General features: G+C 39.0%; 1 protein-coding gene across 1 annotated transcript in view; it reads left to right on the forward strand.

The window, feature by feature from the left end:
- Positions 1 to 11388, forward strand: part of LOC120033295 (low-density lipoprotein receptor-related protein 1B-like) — a 167461-nt gene extending 156073 nt beyond the window's left edge. Inside the window, exons 85-88 of the mRNA XM_038979571.1 lie at positions 409 to 499; positions 9115 to 9265; positions 9513 to 9605; positions 10324 to 11388. Of these exons, the coding sequence (XP_038835499.1) occupies positions 409 to 499; positions 9115 to 9265; positions 9513 to 9605; positions 10324 to 10464 (476 nt within the window). The 3' untranslated portion in view covers positions 10465 to 11388. The remainder of the gene's footprint in view (positions 1 to 408; positions 500 to 9114; positions 9266 to 9512; positions 9606 to 10323) is intronic.
- Positions 11389 to 12159: the final 771 nt, after the last annotated feature.

Genomic DNA, 12159 nt, shown 5'->3' on the forward strand with positions numbered 1-12159 from the left:
ATCTGTACACACACACATTCACACACACAAACATAGACACAAAATCCCTTCAAGAAAAAACGGTCTATTTTCAGTTTTAAAGTGCTGTTGTCTGGATTTGGAGACCTTTTTCAGACTCTTTGAACCGCTCTACCCTCCCAGAGATTGGTATTTGATCTTGGTCTGCAGTCTGACATTTCACTGTCGACTTGCTCTCAAGGCTTAACTGCGCAGACTGAGCCTTTTACCCCCACAGACTGACTTTAACATAGAAATGCAGTCCCCATATGAAGAACCTTGTTGGAAAGTTATTTTTCCAACCCCTGAAGCTTTTTTGAATGTTAACATATTGTATTGTTTCACTACAGAGAGGAGGGAAGTATGTTACGTATTGAACATAACTCGAATAGTTTGTTCTGTGTGTTACAGGAAGCATGGCCATCATTGTCCCACTGGTTCTGCTTGTGATTCTCATCACTACCATGGCCTTGGGGGTTTTCATATGCAAGAGGAAGCAAAGGTATGTCTTTACTTCTAAGCAGACAGATTCCAAAAGATAACCAGTCACTTCATACTACATACAATGCCTTCGGAAAGTATTCAGACCTCTTGACTTTTTCCACGTTTTGCTAGGTTACAGCCTTAAATTGATTAAATCGTTTTTTTCAATCTACACACAATACCCCATAATGATGAAGTAAAAACAGGTTTTTAGAAATGTTTGCTAATTCATAAAAAAATGTAAAACTGAAATATCACTGTTACTTAAGTATTCAGACCCTTTACTCAGGACTTTGTTGAAGCACCGGTGGCAGCGATTACAGCCTTGAGTCTTCTTGAGTATGACTCTACAAGCTTGGAACACTTGTATTTTGGGAGTTTCTCCCATTCTTCTCTGCAGATCCTCTCAAGCTCTGTCAGGTTGGATGGGGAGTGTTGCTGCACAGCTATTTTCAGTTCTCTCCAGAGTTGTTCGATCAGGTTCAAGACCGGGCTCTGGCTGGGCTACTCAAGGATGTTCAGAGACTTGTTCCGAAGTCTCTCCTGTGTTGTCTTGGCTGTGTGCTTTGGGTTGTTGTCCTGTTGGAAGGGGAACCTTCACCCCAGTCTGAGGTCCTGAGCGTTCTGGAGCAGGTTTTCATCAAGGATCTCTCTGTACTTTGCTCCGTTCATCTTTCCCTCGATCCTGACTAGTCTCCCAGTCCCTGCCGCTAAAAAACATCCCCACAGCATGATGCTGCCACCACCATACTTCACCGCAGGGATGGTGCCAGGTTTCCTCCAGACATGACACTTGGCATTCAGGCCAAAGAGGTAATCTTTTTTTATTTTATTTTTATTTATTTATTTATTTTATTTTATTTTTTTATTTTTTTTATTTAGGGGTGGATCAGCTTAATATTGCGGAAAGAATGTTGCTTCCAATGTAATTGTCTGCATCATTTCCAATCCCCCATATTTTTTGGGGTAAATATATATATCCATACACGTATGCATACATATACACATATATACATACACATACCTATATAGACATACATACTTTTTTAAAGAGTATACCTTTATTATTATTCCCCGCAAACCCTACCACCGATCCCCCAATTGGAGTAAACTGATAAACATTTCTGTTTTTACCTTCAATTTATACATCTTATACACATTTTACAGACACAGTCTACTTTATAATAGTTCTCTCTTGTTTGTTCTTAGTCCTTCCTCTATTTCTGTTGTCCATCCAGTTTGATTTCCACTTGTAACTGTGCTATTTCACAAAGGCTCCGCACCTATACACATTTCACAGATCCCGTATGCCCTACATTGTTTATCTTGTTATTAGTCCCACCCTTCAGCTCCACTCAACCCTTCCCATCTATCTTCCAACATCATCCATTTCGGATTTTTATTTGCCATATATTTTTCAACTGTGCTGTGATGCTTCACAAAAGATTTGAATCTTCCTATTCTCATAGCTTCCACGGATTGTAAATTAAAAATAAACATTTTTGCAAAAATAATTATTATATTATTGATTGATTGACTATGGCTTTTCAAATCCCCCAGTATTGCTATCTGTAGCGTTAGTTCTACGCAAATGTTGCAATTCTTCAACCATTCCTGGACCTGTGACCAAAAACGAGCTACATACGGACAATACCAAAATAAATGATCTAATGACTCTGCCTCCTCACAGCAGAATCTGCAGAGCTGGGAAGATTGTATCCCCCATATATATAACATTCTATTAGTTGCAAGAATTTTGTACAATAATTTAAATTGAAAAATTCGAAGTTTTGAATCCGGCGTTGTTTTGCGTATCAATTCATAAACCATGTGCCATGGAATGGGTACATCGAAAATCTCTTCCCAACTATTTTGCAATTTATATGGCACAGCTGTCAGTTTTTTGGTCCTTAAATTAAATTGGTATATGTTTTTATTTATCACACTTTTCTTTAACCATTTATGTTCTTTAATATAGGGCCGACATACAAGTTCCTTACTTTTTTCCCCTTCTACTTGCCTCTTCCATTTTTGTGGTAATGCTGCAATTAATTGGTTGTAATTTTGGGTAGAGCAGACATTTCCATATGTCTGTGTTAGCTGCATGTGTGACATTACTCCACCAGTCCTATTTATGATATCATTCACAAAAATTATACCTTTTTTAAAAATTTCTTCGATAAATACAGTTTTTTTTATCAATTACTATATTTGAATTTAACCACAATATTTGTTGTACTATTTGTTCCGTCCTTTCAGGTGGATTAAACTGAAATTGCAACCAACTTTCTAAGGCTTGTTTAAAAAATAAAGATATTTTGGAGATTATTTCCTTTTCAAACAACCGAAAGTGAGCAGGTGTAATCTGAATAAAGGGAAAAAGGCCCTTCTTGAACATAGGATGAGACATTCGTACCAATCTACTAGAGAACCAGTTTGGATTTAAGTATAACTTTTGTATGACTGATGCCTTTAGTGAGAGGTCTAATGCTTTAATATTTAATCATTTCTGCCCTCCGAATTCATATTCGTTATATAAATAGGCCCTTTTAATTTTATCTGGCTTGCCGTTCCAAATAAAATTGAATATTTTTTGTTCATATAATTTAAAAAGCAGGTCACTAGGTGTAGGCAAAACCATAAGCAAATAGGTAAACTGTGATATGATTAAAGAGTTAATCAGGGTGATTTTCCCACAAATAGACAGGTATTTTCCTTTCCATGGTAGCAAGATCTTATCTATTTTTGCTAACTTTCTATAAAAATTTATTGGAGTGAGATCATTTCTTTCTTTTGGGATTTGTATACCGAGTATGTCCACATCTCCGTCAGACCATTTAATTGGTAAACTACATGGCAATGTAAAATGTGTATTTTTTAGTGATCCAATACGTAATATGGTACATTTATCATAATTTGGTTTTAATCCAGAGAGGATAGCAAATGTATCTAGATCCTCTAAGAGGCCGTGGAGAGACTCTAGTTGTGGTTTTAAAAGAAAACATGAATCATCAGCGTACAATGACACCTTAGTTTTTAGGCCCTGGATTTCTAATCCCTTAATATTAATGTTTGATCTAATTTTAACAGCTAACATTTCGATGGCAATAATAAATAGATATGCCGATAGTGGACAACCTTGTTTTACTCCTCTAGATAGTTTAAAACTTTCTGAGATGTAGCCATTATTTACTATTTTACACCTAGGGTTACTATACATAATTTTAACCCATTTTATAAGAGATTCCCCAAAATTGAAATATTCTAGGCATTTATATATAAACTCCAGTCGTACTTTATCAAAAGCCTTTTCAAAATCAGCTATGAAAACCAGGCCTGGTGTCCCGGATATTTCATAGTGTTCTATTGTTTCCAGTACTTGCCTTATATTATCTCCAATGTATCGTCCATGTAAAAAACCTGTCTGATTAGGATGAATAATATCTGACAAAACTTTTTTTATTCTATGCGCCAAGCATTTTGCTAGGATTTTTGCATCACAACACTGAAGTGTAAGAGGTCTCCAATTTTTTTAATGGACTGGATCTTTATATATACCACTTGGGTCCTGTTTCAGTAATAATGATATCACACCTTCTTGTTGCGTGTCTGATAATCTATCATTTATATAGGAGTGGTTAAAACAAGCTAATAATGGTCCTTTGAGTATATCAAAAAAAAAATTGTATACTTCCACTGGTATGCCATCCAGTCCTGGAGTTTTCCCATCCTTAAAGGCCCCAATTGCCTCAAGTAGTTCCTCCTCTGTAATTAGGCCTTTACATGAGTCTTTCTGTACAGATGTTAATTTTACATTATTATTAGGGAAAAAATCCATACAATTAATTTCAGTTAGTGGAGATGGAGGAGCCTGAAACGAAAACATATTCTTAAAGTACTTTACTTCCTCTTTCAAAATATCATTTGGTGAATCATGCGTGACTCCATCATTTGTAACAAGTTTTAATACGTTTTTTTTGGTAGCATTTCTATATTGAAGATTGAAAAAGAATTTGGTGCATTTTTCCCCATATTCCATCCAGTTCGCTTTATTTTTATAATATATTACACTGGATCTTTCTTGAATAAGTTCCTCCATTTCTTTTTGTTTTTCCTCTAACTTATTCTGTGCCTCTATGGTACCGTTTTTATTGTTATCTAACTGTACTGTTAGTCCTTCAATTTCCTTTGTTAATATGGACTCTTTTGATCTAAATTGCTTTTGTTTTATAGATGAGTACTGAATTGCATGGCCTCTAAAGGCACACTTAAAAGTGTCCCATACAATATGGGGATCTGCTGTACCTATGTTATGTCTAAAAAAGTCAGTTATAAATTCTTCTGTCCTAGTTCTAAACAATTTATCATCTAGTAGGCTTTGATTAAATTTCCAATATCCTCGCCCACGTGGAAATTCTGTAAGAGTAATATATATGCCAATTATGTGATGGTCCGACCGCATTCTGTCCCCTATCAAACACTTTTTAACTTTTGGTGCCAGAGAGAATGATATAAGAAAGTAGTCAAGGCGACTAGCTTGATTAAGCCTCCGCCATGTATATCTCACTAGGTCAGGGTATTTAAGTCTCCATATATCCACTAATTCCAATATATCCATGACATTCCTGATTTCCTTAAGTGCCTGAGGGTGATAGTTTGTAGTGTGATTTCCTTTCCGGTCCATAGAGGTATTTAAGACCGTATTAAAATCTCCCACTATAATAATAGAGTCTAGTGTTGCTTGTAGAGTTGATACATTCTTATATATATTGTCAAAGAAGCTTGGATCATCATTATTCGGACCGTATAGGTTAATAAGCCATATATGTTTATTGTCCAATAACATATTTAAAATAATCCATCTACCTTGAGGATCTGTTTGGACAAGTTGCACATTTGGATCAAAGTTATTATTAATTAAAACCATCACCCCTTTTGAATTTCTTTGCCCATGGGAGAAATATATTTCGCCCCCCCCCAGTTCTTTTTCCACAAAACTTCATCTAAAACTGTCGAATGGGTTTCCTGTAAACAATAGATATTATAATCCTTCTCTTTTAGCCAGGTAAATACTGATCGTCTTTTCTTATTATCTGCTAAGCCATTACAATTGTAACTGGCTATACTTATTTCACCACTTACCATAATGAGACACACCTTTCAATTATTTTTATCAAAATATATGTTTGTAAACGTCCTATTAAAAAGTAACATAATGATTGAGTGTCTATATAGTTGTACCATGACATTTGCATCTCCACTAAGCAAACCTCCAATTGGTCCCCACTATTCCACCCGCCAAAAGCCCCCATCTCGAGTTGGGTTGTCATCCCAATGCCCGGCAGACCACCCCCGACCCCCCGCATCCCACAGCCCCGGACCGACTGGGATCCATCCTTCGAAAAGTACACACAGCGCCATCCACCGAACCGAAGCAGATCCATTGCCAAATGCATTTCCATCGCCCTCACCTCGATTTGTATTATATATTGCTGTGGATCATCCTCTATAGTCCCTAACATCTTTTACTTCTTCCTTCGCAACAGTTGTGGGATACACACATACACCCACACACATTCAGCCCTTACCCCCACACAACCATAAGCTCACCCTCTCAACAATTGCACCATCCCAGAGCCCAACTCAAGATGGGTCATGATTTACAAATGTACTTGCAGTTGCAGCTGCATGAGAAGGCCTGCAAGACCGCGCAAAAAATGAGCATAAATGTAGAGATTTATTTACCATTGTCACATCCTAGATGATGGAGGTCAAATGTACACCTTCTTCCTGAAACACCCACAATACGGTCATCCGTTTTGACCATGTTCCCAAGCATCTCCATGCAGTCCGACTTTGATTTCGTGCCACCAGGGCCACAATAATATACCCCCTCTCTGAATGTCCAAGTGTGACCCCCTCCCCATGGGTTACTGCAGCTAGTGTTGCCAGCACTGCCACTGCCTGGGTGGGGGCACACCACCGGAATCCCCACCGGCTAGGTACAAGGTCGTCAAGGTTCTCATTAGCAGCTTTGAGAATTTCCTTGTTTATTATGCTCTCCCTTTAGGGGGCTTTGGCTTTGCAGGACCAACCCTGCCAAGCAGGCTCAGAATCTTGAGGGGGCAGTGCTGCTCTTGGTCTCTGACCTCATTTTGGCTGCATACAGACCGCTTACAGCATGCACATAAAACAGTTAGGGACTTCTCCTTAGTATCTGGGCCTTTCATGTGGGTGTCTAGGGTATAGGGCCATGGACCGTACCATTAAAATAGGATAATAAATAATTAGATATAATTTATTTTAAAAATGTAGTTCCCCATGATAGGACAATAAATAAATAAGACGTATAATTCATTATAAAAGTATATCCATCATCTGAACAACATTGAAAGCCCTCTCATACCCGGCTCACAGCAATACATTGGCTCTGGGATATGCAACCATTTCATTACTCACTCACTCAACTTTCCAAACATAACAAATAAAATAAACACACACCACACCATCCACACATACTGTGCCTTCTGTTTACTTAGTTTTTATCTTTACTATGTAGAAATAGTGCTTGTGTTCAATTAGTTATATGTGAAGATTTATAGAAAAGCTATATTTTGTATTGTATTGTTACAATCAATAACCGGGCTTGAATTGTGTTTATTTTCCTCATCTATGAGAACTTTGTAATTTTTAAAATAACCATGGAGTAGTCTTTGTGTCTCTGAACAACTGGTTATCAATATATAGTTTATCAACGACGAGAGCTACTCGTTTCGCTTTTAATCTATTTTCTTTGAAAATTGGATACAGAACTTTGCGCCGTTCTGCAATTTCCTTCGGAAACTGATAATTCATGCCAATTTTGGTCCCAGCAAGTCTTTTACCCAGGCTTTTAACCATTATTTTATCTTTAAATGAAGCAAATTTGGCAACGATTGGGCGTTCGTACCTCTGCCCTCTCTGTCCGAGGCGGTGTACACGTTCAAGTTGGATCTTGTCGATAACTTCGCGTGGAATCTGAAGCGCTGCAAGAAGGAACTCTCTAACTACAGATTCAGGAACTTCTCCTTCTTTCTCTTGGATATTTGTAAGTACCAAATTCTCTCTCATGGATCTAGTTTGTATGTCCAGTAAGGATTCCTTCAGAACGGTGTTCTCCTTTTTAATTTGATTCATTTCGGTTTCAATCTTATTGACTGTCCCTTTTAGCGCGTGTGTTTCCTTCTCCAATGCCGCAGCTTTTTCATCACTCATCTCTAGGCTTGCCTTCAACTCTTTTATATCCTTACTAACTAATTCAAGTATACCCAGTTTGTCATTTATTGATTTTAACAGATCGGTTTCGACCTTTACCATTGCCGGTGGTGAGAATATTAAATCATCAGTGTCTGTTGAAGAGTCACGTTTTCGTTTTTGAATCGGTTCCCCTGTCTTACTCTCCGTCATGTTTGGGTGTTGCTTGTTTTTGTAATATTTGTCGATAAATGTCTCTAGTCTTAGGATTTGTTTTGTGTTATTATCCAGATTGAAGGTTATCACCCACCAGATTATTTAGTGCTAATATTTTTGTCTAATTTAGCAGATATTTCGAATATTATGTTTTATCTTGAGGTGCTCTACATAACTTCGTTCAGTCCGCCATTACCTTTACGTTACCTTTACGTCCGCCGTCTACGCCCCGCCTCCTAACTCAAAGAGTTAATCTTGGTTTCATCAGACCAGAGAATCTTGTTTCTCATGGTCTGGGAGGCTTTAGGTGCCTTTTGGCAAACTCCAAGCTTTCTGTCATGTGCCTTTCACTGAGGATTGGCTTCCGTCTGGCCACTCTACCATAAAGGCCTGATTGGTGGAGTGCTGCAGAGATGGTTGTCCTTCTAGAAGGTTCTCCCATCTCCACAGAAGAACTCTAGAGCTCTGTCAGAGTGACCATCAGGTTCTTGGTCTCCCTGACTAAGGCCCTTCGCCCCCGATTGCTCAGTTTGGCTGGGCGGCCAGCTCTAGGAAGAGTCTTGGTGGTTCCAAACTTCATCCATTTAAGAATGATGGCGGCCACTGTGTTCTTGGAGACCTTCAATGCTGCAGAAATATTTTGGTACCCTTCCCCAGATCTGTGCCTTGACACAATCCTGTCTCGGTGCTCTATGGACAATTTGTTCGACCTCGCGGCTTGGTTTTTGCTCTGACATGCACCGTCAACTGTGGGACCTTATCAAGATGGGTGTGTGCCTTTCCAAATCATGTCCAATCAATTGAATTTACCACAGGTGTACTCCAATCAAGTTGTAGAAACATCTCAAGAATGGTCAATGGAAACAAGATGCACCTGTGTTCAATTTTGTGTCTCATAGCAAAGGGTCAGAATACTTATGCAAATAATGTATTTCTGTTTTTTACCAACCTGTTTTGGCTTTGTCATTATGGAGTGTTGTGTGTAGATTTCTTAGGATTTTTTTATTTATTCCATTTTAGAATAAGGCTGTAACGTAACAAAATTTTGAAAAAGTCAAGGGGTCTGAATACTTTCCGAAGGCACTGTACATGTTCTGTTGTGTGATTAATGGTCATGCTAATCGTAGTAAGCAGTCATGAAGGTTTATAATGCTCTTCTAACCTCGTCAATATTATGATTTACAGGGGGAAAATAGTCCAGCGGCAGCCCATGGCGAATGGTGGGCTAAACGTAGAGATCGGTAACCCCTCGTACAACATGTATGAGGTGGACCACGACAATCACTCTGATGCTGGGAATCACCTTCAACCAAGCTTCACCCTGGACCCACACAAGGTTTGAAAACGCTTACTCCTGTATCCTCCCTTTTCCCTGAGTTACTAACAAGGGCTGCGCAATACCCACACTAGCGTACTACATTGAACGCATGCCTGATACATTGATTCAGTGGTATGCCAGTGTGGATATTGGCATGTAGCCAATAGACAAAGATTCATCCTATTCTATTCTGGAAGGTTAAACTGTAATGATTATGTGTTGTAGGGTTTGTGTGTGATGTTCATGTTGTCATTGTGTGTCGTAGGGTTGGTGTGTTGGTGTGAGGTCCAGTCACCTGCACACTCTGCTAGTTCACCCTGAAGGAGTTCATCTCCCCAAGGAGATCCTTCCTGGACAGGTAAACTCCCTGTGAACTTCCTGTCCTCTCTGGGACAGATGCTGTATAAAAGCCTACTGTATATTGATACAAAGCCATGGCCATTGGGGTCATAGTGGGGTTTATGAGACAATTCAGGATCTCATGTTGTATTCATGAAAGGCACGGTGAAGGCTTCCTCCCGGAATGTGTGTAATATGTGTTTTAATTAAGCAATAAGGCCCAGTGGGCTGTGATACTGTATGTAGACCATATACCACAAACCCCCGAAGGTGCCTTGTTGCTATTATAAACTGATTACCAACGTAATTAGAGCAGTACAAATAAATGTTGTGTCATACCCGTGGTATACGGTCTGATAGATACACTGCTGTCAGCCAATCAACATTCAGGGCTCGACCCGCCCAGTTTATAATTGAAAGGAACCATCTGCTGGTGTTCCACGTGGCTAGAGCTTGTCTACAGTCACCTGGTGGGATGTCGGTAACCGTGTCCTTGTCTTGCTTGTTAAGCAACAATAGGCTCTGGGCGTGCTGCAAAATACTTTATCACGTTAACACTGTCAATTGTTGTATATATCCAAATAGGCTGGGCATCTGAAAGATACAAAATACTTTAATAACTAATTGATCTAGTTAATGTAAATCATGTAGGCCAATGAAATGGTTATTAGCTCCTCCTGGCCATGTTTAGTGTAAAAGTAATACTCTCTTTTGGTTATTGTGCTTTCTTTCCCCAGGCCATAAACTCCAACCCAGTATACGCTAAGTTATACCTTGATCAGGGACAGAACTGTCGGACGCCCGTCATCAATGTCGAAGAGAGAAGCGAGCTACTCCCAAAGAAACTGGAGGCAACTATACGAGAGACAGTTGCATAGCCTTTTACAGTACGCTATTGGTATAATATTTTATATGAGCTGTATAAATGTACAAAATGAAAAGAAGGATTTTTATATGTCCATATCACACTAGAATTTTCTGTTTCCGTGTCATGTCTGAGGCATCATCAGGCAACACTGCGATGTATATCTTTTGCATTGCACTGAAAAAGCAGCACCTGAAAACGACCTTCCCTTCAATGCTTTCCTTCAACTGAAGTAGTCCCTGCTATGATGCTTTGAGCTCGCAACTGTTACCACCTGATCGCTATAATCAATGTGTTTCAAGGATAGGACCACAAAAAAAGTGTACTATGGTGTCACAGCCTACATTCATGTATACAGTATTTACCTTCTCAAATGACGATAAAAGATGTAACGGAGGTTTTATAATTTTATATATGATTTATATATGTCCAGTTTGGCTTGTATTTTCTGACAAGATATTACGTGTAGTACTTTTATACAAAACTGTACAGTGCATCGAGATGTAATAAATGGGGGGGGGGTTTCTTGACCTTTCAAATACACTACTGCTCATATATATATATATATATATTGTGTTGCTGTTTTTTATATAAAAATGTATTGTTGTATACCTCTGGTTCCCCAATTTGATTGCAAACAGGACCTTTTGCTCAGACTTAAAAACATTGCAACTGAGTGAACATGTCTGGGCCCAGTTTCCCAAAAGCGTCTTAAGGCTAAGTTCATCATTAGAACGATAGCGTCCGGGCCCAGAACTGTTCCTTTACCTGTTGATTGTCTTTGGGGGTGGTAATTGTTGGGTCAGTAGGGGGCACTATGTGTCCCCTAAGTTGTTTTGCATCACTGCATTCTTGCAAATGTCCTATCTTTCTCAGTTAAGCCACAGCACCAAAACCAGGAAACTGTACATTATCACATTTTGTTTCCACGACCAGATATTTTCAAAAGCAATGGAGAAAAGTAAATTACTTCAGCAATATGAGCACTCATGAGATTGTGTGGGGCACTACTATATTCAATGTACTGTATCCTTGCGATCAGAATTATTTTCTCGGCTCTGCATGCACATTGGTTGGGTTTTCCTTCGGGGAATTAGTCTCACAGCTCCTCTGTATTCTACTAGGCACAGTTTATATTCCACTAGCTGCTCCTTATCTGAAAGCACACCTGCCAGCACACACTGCAGAGGGCTGGTTGTGTTGTCAGCCTCCCTGTGATTTTCCCACCCTCTCTAACCAAGGGCCACGCAGAGTATCCAGATTGTGTCAGAAACAGTTTTGAGAATCTGTCACGGAGTTTACCATTTGAAAAGGTGAGAGAAACTCATGGCTAGCAGACACCTTATTATATAATGTACATTGAAAGTAGCCTGGGTTGTGATATTTACTTTGTACCTATTTGATGGGAACCCTGTATGGAATGCTACTCTTGAATTCTGTCTTTTCATTGGTTGGTGACGCTCATGGGAGTCAACACTACTTGAAAACTTTCAATCGTTGATAGATAGGCTCGTCCCTTCCTTTCTAACTAAGAAGAAATCCATCAACGTGGATTCATCAATCCACCCATGCCACTTTGTAAATCACTCAAAACAACTACACGTGCACAATTGACATCCAATATGTTGCAAAATGCTGTTATTGACATTTCATTATTCAGTCCGTTGTTTTCTCACAGTAAAAAGCTATGTGACGTCTGGCATTGTTC

Source organism: Salvelinus namaycush, chromosome 40, assembly GCF_016432855.1.
Source record: "Salvelinus namaycush isolate Seneca chromosome 40, SaNama_1.0, whole genome shotgun sequence".
NCBI lineage: Eukaryota > Metazoa > Chordata > Actinopteri > Salmoniformes > Salmonidae > Salvelinus > Salvelinus namaycush.